This window comes from Pleurodeles waltl, chromosome 9 (genome assembly GCF_031143425.1).
Source record: "Pleurodeles waltl isolate 20211129_DDA chromosome 9, aPleWal1.hap1.20221129, whole genome shotgun sequence".
Classification (NCBI taxonomy): domain Eukaryota; kingdom Metazoa; phylum Chordata; class Amphibia; order Caudata; family Salamandridae; genus Pleurodeles; species Pleurodeles waltl.
In genome coordinates this window covers 22,071,673-22,093,832 of record NC_090448.1, presented here as the reverse complement: position 1 = coordinate 22,093,832, position 22,160 = coordinate 22,071,673, and the positions used below count along the sequence as shown (strand labels likewise).

The following is a 22,160-nucleotide window of genomic DNA, read 5'->3' as shown; positions in this document are numbered from 1 at the left end:
TAGTGCAAAATGCATTCTTGCATCCATTTTGTATGTCACAGGGCATTTTTGCCCTAAGAAATAGAGCTAAGTGCAGAATTACTCTTCATGCGTAATTATGCGAATCTCACTGAATTCTTAGGTAATTACGAGGGATTATACTACACTGAATTACGCAAGTTGCGCCCACCCCTACAGGGGATGTATTTGTGCATCAGTACAAATGTGTGACGTGCACAACTACATATAGCTTGACACACTAAACCAATATGGCAACATTTGAAGGGAGTTTTTGTCAAGGGGGGGGGCTTAAATACCCCTCTTAACCTACATTCCGTACTCTGAATAGAAATATAAAAGTGCAGGTACTCACTATTTAGAGTACCTGTTTGCTACTGAAAAGTGCTGGTACTCTCTCATTAGAGGCACTCACCCCTGCTGAGAAGTGCAGGTCTCTTCCTTTCAAATGAAAGCAGTGCAGGTGCTCAGTACCGGACAGTACCTGCCCATTTAAACCACAGTGTGTACTGAGGTGTACTATGGGCAGTGCCACTGGAATTTTGTGATTCTGCGGCCGCACTGATTTTCACATAATTATAGATTGGCCGCTTTTGCCACATAATCCATCATCTGCCATATAATCTGCAACTTTTTATTTAAAAAATGTTTCTAACTTAAAAAGATCAAAAGTTACAAAACAATGTGGCAACTCAGGTTCCTGCGCACTGGAAGGCTTTTAGCAGACGCTGACTGGTCATCTTTCAGTTGCTAATTGTTGTACTTGGGTGTTCATTTGGTACTAGTTAAGATGAATTATTTTATTAAACACAGTTTGCAGGTGTAACAATGAAAAAAGATGAAGTAATACTGTGACAAAAGGTGCAGCATTATGCCTCATAATTTGGGGCCTGTGCCGCATAATTTAGTCAACACTACCACATAATGTGGTCCTCCTCTGCTGCTTAATTGCAGTGGCCCCGACTATGTGACTTGTATGAACGCATCTTCCAGGGCTCCTTTTAGCCCCCACAATCCACCCAGACACCCAGAGTATTCAAACCAGTGATCAGAAAGAAATAGACAGACCTCCACAGCACCTGCATTACCCCCGGGACTATCTTTCTATTTCCAAACCAGCCTGTGAAGATGCTTTGCAAACAGAGACTGAGGGGGTTTAACCTTCCCGGGTCGGTACCATGCCGGCCACCCCCTGGCCCCAGGAGGATGGGGTGGTTAAACCGCATGTTTCTGCTCTGCAGTGCGTTTAACGATAAGAGCCGTTTGATCTTGCACAATAACATAACACGTGTGATTTAAAACCTGTTAAACCAGGTAATGTCTGGGAACACAAACTCTGCCTGGTTGGGGGGCACGGAATGTCACGCCGTGCGCGTGACACGTAGCCCTCTTTAATTTCTAGTTTGTGTTATTTTCAGACTTGCCCCGTCCAGGGGCTCCTCGCCCCTCGTTATCCTGCCCCCTCGATAGACTTCATCCCGCAGCACAGATGTCCCGACCCCCCACTCCCCCCGTCCTTGCTCCTGATTGGTCGCCGGCAGCACCTTGTGGCTTCCAGTCTGGTTTCCAGGAGAGGAGCGGGGTCACGTGACACAAACACTGCCGGCCAGGCTGGATGGGGGGGGGGGGGCAGACGGACAGAGGGACAGGAAGCTACTGCAGGTCACCAACCCACTGAGCTGCTCCTCCCAGGAAACTTTCACCCTCTCCAGGACTTTGTCTCTGTGACCCAGACCCGGGCCGGGTCCCATGGTGAGTGACTAACAACGTGTGCCATGTCTGTTTCTTAGGGGGTTCGTTGTGCGACAGGGGCGCCCTAAACATGTGACAGTGTGCAGGAGGGAAGAGGTCTGAAACAGGGGACAGTCCACATTTCAATGTCAAACTCGGGTATCGCCCCAGAAATACGAAATACTTAAATAAAAAGAAGTTTAATAGACCCAGAAAGTAGTCAGGCACTGACGGCGTGCAGTGCTTGTTGTACGGCGTCTTCACGGACATGCAGGGGTTAGTAACATGCTAGATCCCGAGCTCAGCTTCTACTTCATGGAAGTGTGTGATCTTGGGCAGATCACCAGATCTCTCTTAGTCCTGGTCCATTGTTTGCCACAACAAAGGCAGCTTAGAAACCCGTCAGCAGTGCGCTGGTTGTCAGACCCAAGTACTTTTCACTTTCGCTCCCGCCTAGCTCCTAAACGTACGGACTGTTTGGTACAAGAGATAAAGCGCTTTGACATTTGATTGCAATGAGAAGAATTAATCTAACAATAACTTACTGCTTTATCCGGGAAGTGCACATTCTCAAAAGTGCAATATTGTATCTCAGGTGGAAAGCCTCAGCCGCCCCTTCTGAATGTTAAATTGCTCCTACTAGTTGGTTCAATGTGCAGGTACTCTCCTATTAAATGTCTCACAGCAGTGCCGAGAAGTGCAGGTCCTCCTCTATTAAATGTATTGCAGCAGTGCTGAGAAGGCCTGGTACTCTCTAATTAAAGGTATTGCTGCACTGATGAGAAGTGCCAGTACTCTCCCATTAAATGTATTGCAGCAGTGCTGAGAAGTAATGGTACTCACCCATTAAAGGTATTGCAGAAGTGTTGAGAAGTGCAGGTACTCTCCCATTCAATGTATTGCAGCAGCGCTGAGAAGTGCCGGTACTCTCCCATTGAATGTATTGCTGCAGTGCTGAAAAGTGCTGGTACTCTCTAATTAAAGGTATTGCAGCAGTGCTGAGAAGTGCTGGTACTTTCTCATTAAAGGTATTGCAGCAGTGCTGAGAAGTGCCAGTACTCTCCCATTAAAAGTACTGCAGCAGTGCTGAGAAGTAATGGTACTCTCTCATTAAAGGTATTGCAGAAGTGTTGAGAAGTGCCGGTGCTCTCCCATTAAATGTATTGCAGCAGTGCTGAGAAGTGCCAGTACTCTCCCATTGAATGTATTGCCGCAGCGCTGAGAAGTGCCAGTACTCTCCCATTCAATGTATTGCCGCAGCGCTGAGAAGTGCTGGTACTCTCCCATTGAATGTATTGCAGCAGTGCTAAGAAGTGCTGGTACTCTCTAATTAAAGGTATTGATGCAGTGCTGAGAAGTGCTGGTACTCTCTCATTAAAGGTATTGCAGCACTGCTGAGAAGTGCTGGTACTCTCTAATTAAAGGTATTGCTGCACTGAGGATAAGTGCCAGTACTCTCCCATTAAATGTATTGCAATAGTCCTGAGAAGTGGCGGTACTCTCCCATTGAATGTATTGCCGCAGTGCTGAGAAGTGCCAGTACTCTCCCATTAAATGTATTGCAATAGTCCTGAGAAGTGCCAGTACTCTCCCATTGAATGTATTGCAGCAGCGCTGAGAAGTGCCAGTACTCTCCCATTCAATGTATTGCCGCAGCGCTGAGAAGTGGCTGTACAGGGCAGCGCCTGCCCATTTAAAGTACTGGTCCTTACAGGAGGGCTGGTGCACAACTATCCTCCCAGCAGGTTCGAGGGGATTTCACCCACCTTAGGGGCCCCCACATGATAGCCCTCTGCTTGTGCTTCAAAAACTACTGGAAACAAAATTCTTCAGGATCGTCTGCACCTGACCTCGCGCAGAATCAGGGCTGTGATGAAGATGGTGGACAGGGTCCAACCTTCCGATAAGGCCTTACGCTCCCTTCCCCTGCTCCAGCCGTGTTAGTAACTTGAGGACCAGATGTGTAAATACATTTTCTGATCACAAGAGCTGCAAATTCGGTAAGGGTTTATGACAAGAAAATGTGCTTTTCGAATGTACTAAATCCAAAAAGCGAATTGGTAACCTGCTATGGAATTAGGAAACCATTAGGAATCATTATTTTGGAAGGGGCATGTTTAGATTGCCCCTTCCAAAGATCACTTCCTTATATAATTTAGTAATGTTTTGCAACTGAAGTCTGGTCATAAAACATTCATACATTATCAACTACTGAAAGGTTGTGGTAACCAATTTGCAAATGAAAGTTGTCTCCTTTGTGAGAGTTTAAAAAAATATATATATATTTTTGTAGTAGGCAGAAGTCCCAGGGACCACTGTAAACATTTAAAAATAGTTTTAAAAACTTTTTTTTTTTTTTTTTTTTTTAAACACATCCCAATTTCCATTTAGAAAAATGACTGTGTTTAAACAAATGTATTTAAAAGCAATCACAGAAATGGTTCTTTGCTGACCCCATCAGGCCACCATCCCTGCGATGGCAGCAAAACGCTCCATTAATACTTCATTAATATTCATGAGGTAGTTTGAATTAAGACCAACTGTGATTCGGTGTTTTCTGACTCAACCTATTAGTATATAGGTTAATTAGTAAAATAACACAGATTCACAAAGAGTCAGTGTGCAAATTGTGCCATTTTCTCCAAATCCTATCTTAGTACAGCCGGCACCAAAACCCAAAGTATCCTGAAGTAAACGCAGGCAGAATCACAGTGCAATTCAGAGTGCGGAGCTTTTGAACTAGTGAGGAGACTGGTACCCTGAGGGGCCCACTGATGCTGGTGCGGTCCTCCCTACTTCTAACCAGGAGCTGTGATGTACCGCTTGTATACCAGATCAAAGATCGAACCCATTCCCACAATCGAAGAATGAGCGAGCTGACCCGTCCGTATTCACCTGAGTCGATAACCCTATAGTGGCGACTCACCACAGGGGCTCAGCTGTCATTGGTACAGCAAGTGCATTGCACCGGGCACAGGGTTGTGAGGGCCCCACTGCTTTTGCTATTCAACCAGGTAGTGGGTGGTCTTTTCCTTACTTGCAGTAGGGCCCTTTGCACCCACCACCTGCATGCACCGTGGACACACCTCCGATCACTCTAGGTAGTTCTGTCTCCATTTTTCAACACGGGATGAGCTCCTGGTGCTAAAAATCACTGCGAGAAGCGCTACATGCCTACTTCTACCCATTCGTGGAGTTCCGTGGAATCTTGCAGAGTTTTCATGTAACTCAGTGGAATTTCAAGGAATTAACCTCCACGAATTCCACCCAACCCTACTAAGGACTCAGCAGCTCTCTACTGTACTGTAAATATCTAGGAATTCGAAATTGGAGGCTAAAAATTAAATTAGTATCTTCAGATGAATGTGTGGGAGCCGGGCCGGTGCATTAAACAGAATATAGTATGGACGGTGAGTGGCTGCAATTGAATTTAGAAAAGTACCAACCTTCCTATTAAAGTTTTTTTTTTTTTATTTGTTTGCAAATGAAATAAAATGTGTTATCATTTGCGTGTGTGTTTGATGGAATGCTTGTTTCTGTATTTTTTGTGCATTGCTATGAGGTTCAAATCATCAACAGCGTTTAGGCCGGGGTCCCCGGGTTTCAGTAATGACCCAGTGGGGGTCGGGGGTCCACCGGTTCCAAGAATGATTCATTGGGGGTCGCCAAGTTCCAGTAATGATAAAGTGGGGGTCCACAGAAGTCAAAAGTCTGGGAACCACTGACTTAGCAAGAAAAGCCACATCCATGAATCACATATCATCATACACCTTCCCCCATCCAACCCCCTCTACCCACCAACCCCCATTAAAGGGAGGAGAGTCATACGGAGCAGTGAGCAGAGAGTATAGGGTCAAGAGGGAGGGAACTTCATAAGAGTATAGGGTCAAGAGAGAGGGAACTTCATAGTGAAGGTAGACAATACAGGACCAAGAGAGGGGGTACTTGAAAGCCAAGGGTGGGAATTCACTCTTAAACAATTCAAAGTCCTCTGGGTTTCCCTTCCAATCATTTTAGCTCATCTGAGCCTTTAGAAAACCAACCATTGCAATGTTAGTTTGTTACTCTGTGTGGATACATTGACACCAGTCTCCTCCCCCCCCCCCACACACACACGTATAGTAACAAAGTAACAGCTGACAGAACGTCAGTCATTGTGTCAGAAGAGCAAGGGGGGAGAAACATGGCGGCTGCGTGTTTACTTTCAGTTCTCAAAGATGAGACAAGTGACGGAAGTCAGACTGGACACACAGCTGACAGGGTGACTGCAGTTTTGTATTGTGGAGCATTAAAGGCCACAAAATACTCGCTGGACAAAACTCCCTCTTTAAATATTTAAATTAGTTGAGCTCTTCGTGTAACCATGTGGAATTTTGTGAGGCCCAAGAAATCTGTCAGATTAAGTAACTCAGGACGAAATGCCAATTCAAGTCGACTCACTTAGATTGTCGTTTTTTGTAAATGAGTCCCTAGGTTTGTGTTTGCTTTTGTGAATTGGGCCCTAAATGTACTCGCTAATGTTTCTCGCTGTCCTGGTGACCGGGCTGCGTTTTGTTTCTCAGCCCTGAGTATCTTTACTACTGACTCTGTAACTATGGCAACGGGTAGAGAAGGGCTTTTCCAGAGGCTCTCCATCAATGCCTGTTTTTATTCGTATCCTGGGGATTCTTTTCCAAACAGACTGGCGGGGCAGGGACAAAGCCACCCCAAGTTGGACTTTCCAAAGCAGATTCTTGAGATATGAAACCGACTTTTTCCTGACCGCCCTGACATTTAAAGAGCGCATCACTTCAGGAGCCCAGTCTTTTCAAAAACAGATGCTCTATATGTTCCTTCCTTGTAATCAGACTTTGCACCTTTGTTGCAGGTGGGGACCCTCCTATGCTGCAGCATCCTTCCAGGGGACAGAGGACAATGAGTCGAGGTGAGTGGAGGGGTCTTGCCCTCATGGGGTGGCACCGCACTTTGTGACTTCAGTCACACAGGCTTTGTTGCTGATGAGAGTTGTGAAGTTTGGCTGAACTCCAGTGGGGTGAAATAGACCCCAGTGTTGGACATGTGCAGCCATTCAACATTTACACACACCAGATGGTGTGTTAGTGTTTCACCCTTTTAAAAATGACATTATTTTGTGCACGGGCAATAACGAAGAACAAAGCAAGTGGAAATAGGAGGGAAGCATTCTGCATTCACCCTCAAAGGTGAAAGGGCACGTGAAAGTGCAGATTCTCATACCTTGAACAGCTGCGCCTGCGCGTTTTTGCCAATGTTTAACATAGTTGTGTTGAAAATGTAACACTTGTGCACCATATTTTCAGACTCTTCTTCGAAGCCAGCAGTATTGATGTTGTTTATACCAAATAAATATACAATTAAAGAAAAGCAAAACAACACCCAACAGCCATGAAGAGGGTCATGTTTGCTTTGCATATAAATAAAGCACTCGATTATTTCACATAGTGTGCTATTGGCACCTATGGCTTTTTAGCAAATTTATTTTAAAATGAAACTAAAAATGCACTATCTGGTCCCCCTTTGTAGTGGTAGAATCCCTCACTTTCCCTCTGTTAATGCCAGGCTCACCTACTTGGTAGGTACCATTTGGTTCAGGTACTCATGCTCCGTCGCTCATGGAGTTAACCAGATGTCACTGTTTCGGACAGCTGTTGATGTCCCATCAATTGCTGGTTCACCGTCTTCCCTCGACCATGGCACCCCTCACCATACCCGCGGAGCAGATGCCTACTTATGCCACTGTGGCACCACCCGTCTTCAGAGCAGGTTGCTTCAACATGCCCCTGAAAAAAAACAAGACACCATGGTTTCAACTAAGCTTTGGGAACAAAACTTGAGAATGGAATCACACACTATTGCCTACACAGGCATCACAGGCTTTTGTGGGGCCCAGTTCAAAGAGTTTGTGTGACCCCCATATAGCAAGCACCAGTTCCTACGTTTAAAAAACAAACAAACAGTAGTCGCGTGAAACGGAAAATATGTCAGATCCAGCATCCTGTGCCATCCAGTGGAATGGATGGCTGATTTCCCTCAAAATCTGTTAATGCATTTTTCAACTTAATGTCCGGACATACAAAAGGGATGGGCCTGGAGAATAATGCATTATCCACCCAGCTATTCCTACGGCCTTTGACCTCCAGAATGCACTCCTTCCCTCACCTCACAGGAAAGCCCCTGTCTCTTAGAAAAGTCACAAAGAGCAACATCTTCCAGAAATCCTTCTAAAGCCATGGATTGCCCTCAAACTTCAAAGATCTTACATCAGTTGCTATGAAGCAGCCTAGTTCTTCTGGAGCCGGTAAAGAAGGCCGACATGACACATCCGTGTAATATGACATAACTTATTGCCTCCAGAGGGTGTCTCATTCTTGCCCGGACTCATTAGACCAGAGCTTGCGGTTCTACGATTCTAAAGAGACCACAAGTAGGACTTCTTTCTCAAGGTCTCCTCCTTCTGAAGATCTCCTCTCCTGTGTCTGGTTTACAAAGAGGTGAGATGCTCATATGCTTTTCTCTTCCTCTTTCATTGGTTGTATAAATCTATATAGTGGACCTGGGAGAGACTTGCTGTGTTTCACTCCGTCGAGTTGGATAAAAACTCTGCAGAATTCAGGCACATCACGGTCATTTTTAGCACCAGAAGCTTGTTCTGCCCTGTAAAATCAGTACAAATGGCACCACGCTGCTTCTTTCTGCCGCTCGAGCGGATATTCTACTCCAGTGGCCGCTTTCCCAACACGAACGGTCTCAACCTGCCATGGCCGCCACAATGAGAAATCTTTCCGGGAGGCGTTCTAGCACCCAAGACTCATGCTACGGGATGCAATTTTTCACTCGTCCTTGCCACCTTAACTTTGGTTAACCTCAGGCGAGAAAAAATTCTGCCACATGGTGGTTGGTGGAGTTTTGCCGGAACTCCACACTCCAAGCGAAGAGTGGCGTGGGCAAAACTTTGTGAACTCCGCCGGCGGGGCAGTATTGTTCACCCAACCCTCATACAGGGGTTGATGATGCCAAAGAAAAGAAAGGATAAATGTGATTTGGAGGCCCCTAAGGGGAGGTACTTGGTCTCTCCCTTAGATGACATGTTCTGATACTTGCTTCAGAAGCCATAATTCAAAAGCTTTCCGGTCTAGTCACACAAAAGACATAAACACATTTGCAAGAGGAAGTCATCAAGCTGTATCTTGTAAGGAGTAAGATGGTACCCGATCATCACATTGGGAAAGAACTCTCCACTCACACCAAATCTTGCAGTCTGAAAATGTTTATCAACCAAAGAAAATGAATCTGTCATAAGGGTATCCCTGAGCACTCTGTGAACGTAAAGCTGAACGCACATCAGTAGAGAATGCACATTTATATGTTTCCGTCAACAGGGCTCTCCAGTGGAGAGCAGATGATGAACGTGAAACAAAAGACTGTAGAGGTGCAGAAAGTGAAATCCTGGAGTAGCTCACACTCATCCTTTAAGCGGATACAAGATTGTTCACTTGTCAGAGTTGAGCAAGCTGTTCGAGAACTCTCACCTCCTATGCCAGACAGGATGGTGAGACTTAACACGTCACACGGGCACAACTTGGTATCATTGGTTTGGCATGATTGTATCTCTAAATAGCAACAACAGAAACTTTGTGCACCAGAATATCATGGCCAAAATATTGATAAGGTGAGAGCAAATAGGTAAGAGTAAACTTACTGTTCCTTACTCCACATCGGAGTACCTTGAAAAAGAAAATTTTATATATATATATATATATACATTGCCGTTTGGTGGTCACCACTAGGTAGTTATAGTTAGGACCTAATTTCTATAGAAAAGGCTTTTTTTTTTTTACTTGCCCATTACTTTGGCACCGGTTGATGACTTTTCACAAAAAGTTCCCACGAGTTATAGTTACTTGAAATAACTATAACTGTTGGATTTCAATGGTTTTGTGTGAGTGAATTCTAAGCCACATTATTGTGCTTTGCTGATGCCATTAAATTCATTACATCTTTGAAGCCCCTGGGAGGGCAGCTTATTTTGTGCTCTGTTTAACATATATTGAGGAAACTGGTCATATCCTAACGCCAATGTTTGCACCAGCAGTTCGAGCACATCGCTTTTTGACCGCATTGTGTTTAAAATATATATATATATATATATATAATATATATAAATCAAAGGAAAGTGGCGCCTATCGCAAGCACTAAGAAACTCACACTCCAAAGCTTGATACAGATGGAATAAGGTTTAATGGTAACGTGTTTTGATCTTACAAATATTTTCGTTGCGGCCTATACCAAAATAAAGTGCACCACCACATTTAAAAACAAGTGGCCCACCATGCATAAAAGCAGTGAAAATACTATAATAGAGCCAGAGTTTATTAGAGGAAAGATTCACTGCAGAAAGCAAAATGAAGCATACACAGAATCATGCATTATATAAAGTAATGTTACAATGCAGTAAATATAAAAATATAATAAATTAAATACAAATAATCAAAGCAAATTGTGGAATTTAGGTCAAAACTAGCCTAAATGGGGCATTCAGCATTATTTGGATGTTATAATCCTTCCCAATCACATTCACATAATTCATAATTTTCCTGGTTTGAAATTCACAATTTATGCACATGGTCCAGGCGAACTGACCTTAAATTCTATGTTATGGCTGAAAAAAATATCCACGGTACAAGACACGAAATGTCCCATAGTGTTTAGAAACGGTTGCACAAACAAATATATATATATATACAATGTGGAGGGCAATATAAAAACAAGCAAAAATATATTAAACCTCAAAGGAATAAATATAATGGTAAAAAAAAAGAAGGCAAGCAAAGAGAAATTATGTTAACAAATGCCCTTGGTTAAGAGAAGAGACTTAACCAACATATACTAAACCTCAAAAGAATACATATGAAGGTAAAAAACCTTTGACAGAAACTATATAAAACAAGTAAAAAGGAATGATGTTACCAAATGCCTGTGGCTAAGAGAAGAGACCTAACCAACATGGACAAAAAGTTCTTCATCGGAATTGAGACCCATTGGGGACTTACAATTGAGACAAACAATGTACTCTGATTCCATAGTCCGTAGTTTCTTTTCCCTGTCACCTCCTCTTGCTGTTAACACGACTCCGACAATGCCCACAAAAATATATATATATATTTATGTTTGTTAAGTTAAGTGAAGTAAACAAGTGCATAGCTATGTAAACTTACCACCACAATGTTTCGTTCCTCAATATTTTAGCCTCGATGGACTGGAGCTGATATCAAGGTAGAACATCATTTAGCATTGAGGAAGAAAATTGCTGCTGGCCCCACAGTTGCGCTAAAATAGTGTTTCTAAATTTGCCAATATGAGCACACCTACTGACTATTTCCTGAGTGTCACAGGCTCTCAATACACAGCAGTTCCTATGCTGACAAACACATGCTTATTTAGAGATTGCCTTTATCTTTGACTCAGTGAAGTTACTTAATGATTCAGCTGCTCACACGTAGCATCACACACCCACTCAGGTTCTTATTGCAGCCTCCATCTTTCAGACTTCTTGGTGGTGTAGGGGATTTTGAAAGTAAAAGGCTTTGGACACATAGGCACAGCCAATAATGCAAGTTTGTTTTCACTGTGATGGTTTAATCTATTTATCAAAAACTTTGAAATAATGAGGTGCAGATACCTCTTGTGGCAAGGTACTCCCACTCAGCACGAGTAGAAGACATTGTTCATTAAAATGAATTCCATTGCATATTAGTGAGAACTGCTGGTGGATTTGTGGTTCTTATGTGCTCTATAATTGTCCCAAGGTCTGATAATCACTGAGGTTCCAAGGTAAATGCATATGCAGAGCTGTCCCTTGGTTTTCTTTGGTATCTAGAAGAACAGGATATTAAAGATGTAAACAACTTGTTGTAGAGTGCCTTCCCTCTGCTTCTTGAACCTGTGTGTGCAGTTCCCCTTATAGTCAAGTTTACAGCGGCAGGCACTGACAAGTAGTGGGGGCCTGCACTTCTTTCATTTGATAGGGAGAGTGCCAGCACTTCTCAGGAGGGATGCAATACATTTAATGGGAGAGTAGCAGTGCTCCTTAGCAATGGTTCAATGCCTTTAATGGGAGAGTACTGGATCTTCTTAGCAGGGGTGCAATAGTTTTAATATGAGGGTATCTGCAATTCTCAACATAAGTGCAATTCTTTTAATGGGAGAGTAGTTGTGGCGCGTCTCAGCAGGGATGCAATACTTTTAATGGGAGAGTAGCGGCGCTTCTCAGCAGGGATGCAATACTTTTAATGGAAGAGTAGCGGCGCTTCTCAGCAGGGATGCAATACTTTTAATCGAAGAGCAGTGGTACTTCTCAGCAGGGATGCAGTACTTTTAATGGGAGAGTAACGGCGCTCCTCAAAAGGGGTGCAACTTGTTTAATGGGAAAGTAGAAGAACTTCTCTGGGAGACCTATACCATTCTGTGCCACATTGTTATGCAGTTCCTACTTTGGTAATAGGACTGTGTGCTTAGGACAGCAGAACAACAAAGTGTGGGAGACTGAGTTGGCCCATGCAGTGAGTAACTGCCGGCCTAACTCCTAGCTAGCTCACAGGGCCTCACCCAAACCTCCTAGTCCACCGGAAAAGGGTGAATGGCAATCTGAACATGACACTCTGACTCGCTGCGTGAAGTCATACCCCTTTGGCTCAGTTACTCATGCATGCTGAGGTGAGACAATGATGCAAGTGAAGTTTTCAATGCATTTATTGAAACAATCCCAATCTGGCATATAATGAATAGGCTGCGATAATTTGGCAGATGAAGCAAAGCAAAGTAATCAGCATTACAAACATGTTAAAGAAGATGAACAGCCCGATCATGATGTATGTGGCTCCAGAAGTTCTGGTGAGCCTTGAGATTCGTATCTAACCCTATACCTATCTCTGAGACCATAGTGGATGTAACCCCCTGCCTGGCCCGATATAAGGGATAAGCCCCAGCCCCATACCTGGATAGGGTGTCAGGAGTCAATCTGTTATGACGATGACAATACTCTCTAGGGAATGTCAGATCTGTACCACTCAAGCTGCTTGTCACACAGCATGCGTCCCAGGGATCATCGTGTTCGGAATGCCCTCCACCCTACTTGGGTGTACTAAACCGTACTACATTAGAAACACAGTGCTTATGTAATGTGGTGTTTCAGTAATAGAAGGTGTCCCCTAAACAGGCAAACTAGATAGTATATCATGTACCTCATGTAACAGCCTTGGACAAGTCCCGGACAAACAGGGCTGATTGTATGTGGTGCAAAGGTGCTGATTAAGTTAGCAGCGTGTTCCTTGCTTTCCTAGAATAAAACTACTGATAAAATGTTCACGAAACGCCATCAGTAAAAGCAGCCTTGCTTGTCTGAATAAAACGTGGATTCTACATGTGCTCTAAAACTAAACTAAAACAAGCGTGCTGAAGCCGGGTCCTAAAGGGTCCTTACGAGAACATGGTTCTGGAAGCTCCTATCCACTCCTTTAAATGTATACATGACCTTTACAGGACAACAGTTTGAATAAACCTGGCTCTTTAAAAAGAGGAAGAAGATCAGCTTGACTAAAACTGTTAATGGATTACAAACTCATCGGTTTATTTATTTCATAAAAACATCTAGAGGTCAATGCGTGGACGCCGCTTACAGGTCGTCATTTAGCGACGCCTCACTTGCCCCTTGCAATGCTTTTGTAACCTCTGTGATTGGGTGGTAAAATCAGTTCCAAGAACACAGGGGCAGCTATTGGGGCTCTGGTCTCCATGTCTTTTGCCATCCTTACTGTGTTGAGCAAGCACGGGATGGAGGAAGACATGGGCAATCTATCCGCTGGGCTATACCTTGTTAATAGCATCCAAAACGAAAGCTGTGATGGAATAAGTGCCAGGAGCCAGCGTTTCTTTTTTTCAGAAGACTGCAGACAGCGCTAGCAAAGTAGGTGTGCGAAACATCAAGGCTGTCTTGTGTTGATTCCACCTCGAGCCTCTTTCATCTGTCACCATCATCTCCCTTTCTGTTTTCTTTTCCATTTGTCACGGTTTATCTGACTCTCTCTTCCTTCTCCTTTCCACCGTCTTGCTCTTATTCTGGATCAAAGTCTGATGATAAGAAATAAGTCCCGGTAGCCAGAACGAGTGCCTGTGGGCTCCACCTGCCAGCACAGGCTCAAATTAAGTATTGATATCATCTGATATCTGATTGTCAAAGTGAGTTGTCAAGAAGCGGTCCTAGCATGAAGCTTGTTGAGATCTTTAGCGGTCGACTCAATTAAAGTCATCCATTGGCCGAGGCATGCCGCAGATCTTTTCAGTTATTCCATGCCTCTTCACAGATTTTGGATTGTGGACTGGTACTCTACAGGGGGATGGACATGACCCATAGGAGTTTTGTCTTATGTGAGTGTCGAGCATCGAGCACTATAAGGGGACTAGTATACAGCCTGCATGAGCTACAACCGACTGTCCGGGTGAGGATTTTTATGATATCAGTATTAGTGTGAACCAGGAGTTTGATATTTTGTGTTTTTTTTATAATTACATTTACATAGCACTTACTACCCTTGACGAGGCATTAGCGTGGTTTATGCCGAGCCGCACATTGCTCCGTAACCCTAGGTTAGTAGTGCTTTTTTCAGTGGTTTGTTGATTATTGGGCTTTGCTTTGTGTTCGTAAGGAAACCATTCCATGCCTTTACTCCAGTTTGTAAGTGGTAGATCAAATTAATAGAAGTTAGGCGTGATCTTTAGTAGCAGAGGAGATATGTCAAATCATGCCCTGGTTGGCAGTACTGATACATAAGCGTAAGGAGATTACTTGCTGTGATGCTGCACGGGTAGGAGTTTTTATAAGGAAGGTTGTGATCTTTGAAATGAGGCATGCGCACTTTGTAAACATACAATATTAGGGATTAAAGCAGACATGTATGTCACTGACTAGGCTGTGCTCAGGGAGAGGTGACCAGCAGAGCATGCGAAGGAAGCAGAGGGTCATTTAAAAGTAGAGGACCGTCAAGAATTTGTAGTTTTAAGTAGGTCTGGGCGGAGTTGCACTACGTGTTGTTCCGTGAAGTCCCAAAAAATTCTGCTGCGCTACATGGAGTTCCGAAAGCGGCGAAGTACGTTAGGTTGCGCTGTTCGTGCTGATTATTAGCGCCAGGTGTTTGTCCCGTGCTGAAAAATCTGTGTGAACAGCTCCCTGTGCAGCGCAAGAGGGCTCTGCTTCTTTTCTGCAGCTTGAGTTGATTTTCTTCGCGAGTGGCAGCTACCTCAATGCGAACGGAACGTTTCTCAACGTGAGCAGTCGCAACCATACTGCGACCGCTCGTGCTGAGAAATCTCGCCGGGAGGTGGTCTTGAGTAAGATTTTTCTTTCTCGCGCTTGCCACCTCACTGCTGACGAGCATGAGCAAGGAAAAAACTCTGCTCCGCCCCACTACGCTGAGTTTTTCGGAACTCTGCACAGAGTGTGGAAAAACTCTGCAAACTCCGCGAGCGGAGCGGCGTTCGCCGCCCACCCCAAGTTTTAAGGCAAGGTCAATTTTCCTGTGAATAATGATGAGGCTTTTTAGAGCGGGTATGCAATCTGAGGATGCAAAACTATAGACAGAAACAACAATATTTGTATGTGAGACAGTGCCATGTGAGGTATGTTTGATAACAATGGTTTATATAGTTGACAATAACGCAGGTGCAGGTTTATCTCCACATCTTCTTGTGTTACCATTTATGATTTGAGTGTGTTCCGAGTGCAGTATTTTGGGGTCCTTTTTTTTTTTGTTGATTAGAGGGTCCCAAGAATGCTCTTACATTGACAGTTTAAGGAACGCAGCAGCAATAATAATCTTAGAACCAAGTGCCAAAGAATGAGCTCCAATAATATCTGCTTTTGTGTTTAGGTGGAGTGTCGTTGCCAAGCACCCCAATTGCCACATTTGCGCGATTCAGCATCCCTAAAAGAAGATGCGTTGTGACGCCGCTGTGCCTGCCCGCTGTGACACCCGCCATGGTCCCACTGTCCGTCAACCAGGTGAGAGGGGAGCACTCTTGGTGCAGTGATCTTTTACCAAATCTTCCCAGGACAAGAGACACTCTCCGGATTTAGCCTGGAAGCAAGACCAGCCTTGACTAGAGCACCCACCGCTTTTGGCAGGGGGGCGTGGCCAGTTAGCCAACCATGAAGTGGTGTGCTCATTGAGTGAGTCCAATAGCGACAAAGAGGCCAAGTCTTTCTAGGTGTGTGTGTGTGTGTGTGTGTGTGTGTCCACGCATCAGTTAGGTGAGCTGCACCTGCAATTAAGACTCTCCAACCATCCAGAACTCAAAACCCAACTACCCCTGTTTCTTCTGTTCCCTGCCTACGCCACCCCACCAACAACCCCAATGACCGCCTCTTTGAATGTATTTTACCTGAGTCTTATGAAGCATTTAATCTGAGCCTTACTACTTGTGATGGCAGTCACTCACTGTGATCTTTAATACCCGTGACTGCAATCCCCTCACTGTGCTCCCACAGGCTCCTTACTACCCGTGACTGCAACCCCCTCACTGTGCTCCCGCAGGCTCCTTACTACCCGTGACTGCAACCCCCTCACTGTGCTCCCGCAGGCTCCTTACTACCCGTTACCTGCAGTGCAGTCGCCATGCTCTTTCCTACCCATAACTGCAATCCCCTCATGGGGCTCCTTACCACTCGTAACTGCAATCACTTCACTGTGGCCCTTATGCACCAGACTTCAATCCCCTTAACATGCTCCTTATTACCCATACTTCAATCACCTTGCCATGCTTATTAATACCCAACTGCAATCCCCTCAATGTTGTCCACACTAGCCAACTGCACCACCCTCACCGAGGTTCATTCTACCCAACTGCACCACCCTCACCGAGGTTCATTCTACCCAACTGCACCACCCTCACCGTGGTCCATTCTACCCAACTGCACCACCCTCACCGTGGTCCATACTACCCAACTGCAATCCCCTCACCGTGGTCCATACTACCCAACTACACCGCCCTCACCGTGGTCCATTCTACCTAACTGCAATCCCCTCACCGTGGTCCATACTACCCAACTGCACCGCCCTCACCGTGGTCCATACTACCCAACTGCACCGCCCTCACTATGGTCCATTCTACCCAACTGCACCACCCTCACCGTGGTCCATACCACCCAACTGCAATCCCCTCACCGTGGTCCATACTACCCAACTGCAATCCCCTCACCGTGGTCCATACTACCCAACTGCACAGCCCTCACCGTGGTCCATTCTACCCAACTGCAATCCCCTCACCGTGGTCCATACTACCCAACTGCACCGCCCTCACCGTGGTCCATACTTCCCAACTGCACCGCCCTCACTATGGTCCATTCTACCCAACTGCACCGCCCTCACCGTGGTCCATACCACCCAACTGCAATCCCCTCACCGTGGTCCATACTACCCAACTGCAATCCCCTCACCGTGGTCCATACTACCCACCTGCACCACCCTCACCGTGGTCCATTCTACCCAACTGCACCGCCCTCACTGTGGTCCATACTACCCAACTGCACAGCCCTCACTGTAGTCCATACTACCCAACTGCAATCCCCTCACCGTGGTCCATACTACCAACTGCTATCCCCTCACCGTGTTTCATAATACCCAACTGCTACCCCTCACCGTGCTCCATACTACCCAACTGCAATCCCCTCACCGTGGTCCATACTACCCAACTGCAATCCCCTCACCGTGGTCCATACTACCCAACTGCAATCCCCTCACTGTGGTCCATACTACCCAACTGCAATCCCCTCACCGTGGTCCAACTACCCACTGCAATCGCCTCACCGTGGTCCATACTACCCAACTGCAATCCCCTCACCGTGGTCCATACTACCCAACTGCAATCCCCTCACCGTGCTCCATACTACCCAACTGCACCACCCTCACCGTGCTCCTTACTAACCAACTGCAATCCACCCAACTTGCTGCATACTACCCAACTGTGCTCCCCTCACCGTGCTTCTTAGTACCTCTGAATGCAATCCCCTCACCGTGCTTCTTAGTACCTCTGAATGCAATCCCCTCACCGTGCTTCTTAGTACCTCTGAATGCAATCCCCTCACCGTGCTTCTTAGTACCTCTGAATGCATTCCCCTCACCGTGCTTCTTAGTACCTCTGAATGTAATCCCCTTACTGTGCTTCTTAGTACCTCTGAATGCAATCCCCTTACCGTGCTTCTTAGTACCTCTGAATGCAATCCTCTCACCGTGCTTCTTAGTACCTCTGAATGCAGTCCCCTTACCGTGCTTCATAGTACCTCTGAATGCAGTCCCCTCACCGTGCTTCTTAGTACCTCTGAATACAATCCTCTTACCGTGCTTCTTAGTACTTCTGAATGCAATCCGCTCACCGTGCTTCTTAGTACCTCTGAATGCAGTCCCCTCACCGTTCTTCTTAGTACCTCTGAATGCATTCCCCTCACTGTGCTTCTTAGTACCTCTGAATGCAGTCCCCTCACCGTGCTTCTTAGTACCTCTGAATGCAGTCCCCTCACCGTTCTTCTTAGTACCTCTGAATGCATTCCCCTCACTGTGCTTCTTAGTACCTCTGAATGCAGTCCCCTCACCGTGCTTCTTAGTACCTCGGAATGCAATCCTTTTACCGTGCTTCTTAGTACTTCTAAATGCAATCCCCTTACCGTGCTTCTTAGTACCTCGGAATGCAATCCCCTCACCGTGCTTCTTAGTACCTCTGAATGCAGTCCCCTCACCGTGCTTCTTAGTACCTCTGAATGCAATCCCCTTACTGTGCTTCTTAGTACCTCTGAATGCAATCCCCTCACCGTGCTTCTTAGTACCACTGAATGCAGTCCCCTCACCGTGCTTCTTAGTACCTCTGAATACAATCCTCTTAACATGCTTCTTAGTACTTCTGAATGCAATCCCCTCACCGTGCTTCTTAGTACCTCTGAGTGCATTCCCCTCACCATGCTTCTTAGTACCCCTGAATGTAATCCCCTTACCGTGCTTCTTAGTACCTCTGAATGCAATCCCCTTACCATGCTTCTTAGTGCCTCTGAATGCAATCCTCTCACCGTGCTTCTTAGTACCTCTGAATGCAATCCTCTTACCGTGCTTCTTAGTACCTCTGAATCCAATCCCCTCAGCATGCTTCTTAGTACCTCTGAAGGCAATCCTCTTACCGTGCTTCTTAGTACCTCTGAATGCAGTCCCCTCACCGTGCTTCTTAGTACCACTGAATGTAATCCTTTTACCGTGCTTCTTAGTACCTCTGAATGCAATCCCCTCACCGTGCTTCTTAGTACCTCTGAATGCAATCCTCTTACCGTGCTTCTTAGTACCTCTGAATGGAATCCCCGCACCATGCTTCTTAGTACTTCTGAATGCAATCCCCTCACCGTGCTTAAGTAGTACCTCTGAATGCAGTCCCCTCACCTTTCTTCTTAGTACCTCTGAATGCAATCCCCTTACCATGCTTCTTAGTGCCTCTGAATGCAATCCTCTCACCGTGCTTCTTAGTACCTCTGAATGCAATCCCCTTACCGTGCTTCTTAGTACCTCTGAATGCAATCCCTTCAGCGTGCTTCTTAGTACCTCTGAATGCAATCCTTTTACCGTGCTTCTTAGTACCTCTGAATGCAGTCCCCTCACCATGCTTCTTAGTACCACTGAATGTAATCCTTTTACCGTGCTTCTTAGTACCTCTGAATGCAATCCGCTCACCGTGCTTCTTAGTACCTCTGAATGCAATCCTCTTACCGTGCTTCTTAGTACCTCTGAATGGAATCCCCGCACCGTGCTTCTTAGTACTTCTGAATGTAATCCCCTCACCGTGCTTCTTAGTACCTCTGAATGCAGTCCCCTCACCGTTCTTCTTAGTACCTCTGAATGCAATCCCCTCACCGTGCTTCTTAGTACTTCTGAATGCAGTCCCCTCACCGTGCTTCATAGTACCTCTGAATGCAATCCCCTCACTGTGCTTCTTAGTACCTCTGAATGCAGTCCCCTCACCGTGCTTCTTAGTACCTCTGAATGCAGTCCCCTCACCGTGCTTCTTAGTACCTCGGAATGAAATTCCCCTTACCGTGCTTCTTAGTACTTCTGAATGCAATCCCCTTACCGTGCTTCTTATTACCTCGGAATGCAATCCCCTCACCATGCTTCTTAGTACCTCTGAATGCAGTCCCCTCACCGTGCTTCTTAGTACCCCTGAATGCAGTCCTCTTACCATGCTTCTTAGTACTTCTGAATGCAATCCCCTCACCGTGCTTCTTAGTGCTTCTGAATGCATTCCCCTCACCGTGCTTCTTAGAACCTCTGAATGCAATCCCCTTACCATGCTTTTAGTACCTCTGAATGCAATCCCCTCAACGTGCTTCTTAGTACCTCTGAATGCAGTACCCTCACCGTGCTTCTAAGTACCTCTGAATGCAATCCTCTTACCGTGCTTCTTAGGACTTCTGAATGCAATCCCCTCACCGTGCTTTTTAGTAACTCTGAATGCAATCCCCTTAGGATGCTTCTTAGTACCTCTGAATGCAATCCTCTTACCGTGCTTCTTAGTACTTCTTAATGCAATTCCCTCACTGTGCTTCTTAGTACCTCTGAATGCATTCCCCTCACTGTGCTTCTTAGTACCTCTGAATGCAGTCCCCTCACTGTGCTTCTTAGTACCTCGGAATGCAATCCTTTTACCGTGCTTCTTAGTACTTCTAAATGCAATCCCCTTACCGTGCTTCTTAGTACCTCGGAATGCAATCCCCTCACCGTGCTTCTTAGTACCTCTGAATGCAGTCCCCTCACCGTGCTTCTTAGTACCTCTGAATGCAATCCCCTTACTGTACTTCTTAGTACCTCTGAATGCAATCCCCTCACCGTGCTTCTTAGTACCTCTGAATGCAGTCCCCTCACCGTGCTTCTTAGTACCTCTGAATACAATCCTCTTAACATGCTTCTTAGTACTTCTGAATCCAATCCCCTCACCGTGCTTCTTAGTACCTCTGAATGCATTCCCCTCACCATGCTTCTTAGTACCCCTGAATGTAATCCCCTTACCGTGCTTCTTAGTACCTCTGAATGCAATCCCCTTACCATGCTTCTTAGTGCCTCTGAATGCAATCCTCTCACCGTGCTTCTTAGTACCTCTGAATGCAATACCCTTACCGTGCTTCTTAGTACCTCTGAATCCAATCCCCTCAGCATGCTTCTTAGTACCTCTGAAGGCAATCCTCTTACCGTGCTTCTTAGTACCTCTGAATGCAGTCCCCTCACCGTGCTTCTTAGTACCACTGAATGTAATCCTTTTACCGTGCTTCTTAGTACCTCTGAATGCAATCCCCTCACCGTGCTTCTTAGTACCTCTGAATGCAATCCTTTTACCGTGCTTCTTAGTACCTCTGAATGGAATCCCCGCACCGTGCTTCTTAGTACTTCTGAATGCAATCCCCTCACCGTGCTTCTTAGTACCTCTGAATGCAGTCCCCTCACCTTTCTTCTTAGTACCTCTGAATGCAATCCCCTTACCATGCTTCTTAGTGCCTCTGAATGCAATCCTCTCACCGTGCTTCTTAGTACCTCTGAATGCAATCCCCTTACCGTGCTTCTTAGTACCTCTGAATGCAATCCCTTCAGCGTGCTTCTTAGTACCTCTGAATGCAATCCTTTTACCGTTCTTCTTAGTACCTCTGAATGCAGTCCCCTCACCATGCTTCTTAGTACCACTGAATGTAATCCTTTTACCGTGCTTCTTAGTACCTCTGAATGCAATCCCCTCACCGTGCTTCTTAGTACCTCTGAATGCAATCCTCTTACCGTGCTTCTTAGTACCTCTGAATGGAATCCCCGCACCGTGCTTCTTAGTACTTCTGAATGTAATCCCCTCACCGTGCTTCTTAGTACCACTGAATGCAGTCCCCTCACCGTTCTTCTTAGTACCTCTGAATGCAATCCCCTCACTGTGCTTCTTAGTACTTCTGAATGCAGTCCCCTCACCGTGCTTCATAGTACCTCTGAATGCAATCCCCTCACCGTGCTTCTTAGTACCTCTGAATGCAGTCCCCTCACCGTGCTTCTTAGTACCTCTGAATGCAGTCCCCTCACCGTGCTTCTTAGTACCTCGGAATGAAATTCCCCTTACCGTGCTTCTTAGTACTTCTGAATGCAATCCCCTTACCGTGCTTCTTATTACCTCGGAATGCAATCCCCTCACCATGCTTCTTAGTACCTCTGAATGCAGTCCCCTCACCGTGCTTCTTAGTACCTCTGAATGGAGTCCTCTTACCATGCTTCTTAGTACTTCTGAATGCAATCCCCTCACCGTGCTTCTTAGTACTTCTGAATGCATTCCCCTCACCGTGCTTCTTAGAACCTCTGAATGCAATC

General features: G+C 45.7%; 1 protein-coding gene across 1 annotated transcript in view; it reads left to right on the top strand.

Moving 5' to 3' along the window:
- The first annotated feature begins 1,582 nt into the window (after positions 1-1,582).
- LOC138258569 (uncharacterized) overlaps positions 1,583-22,160 on the top strand; it is a 104,194-nt gene continuing 83,616 nt past the window's right edge. The window contains exons 1-3 of the mRNA XM_069205939.1: positions 1,583-1,749; positions 6,596-6,652; positions 15,669-15,799. Coding sequence (XP_069062040.1) covers positions 6,610-6,652; positions 15,669-15,799 — 174 coding nt within the window. The 5' untranslated portion in view covers positions 1,583-1,749; positions 6,596-6,609. The remainder of the gene's footprint in view (positions 1,750-6,595; positions 6,653-15,668; positions 15,800-22,160) is intronic.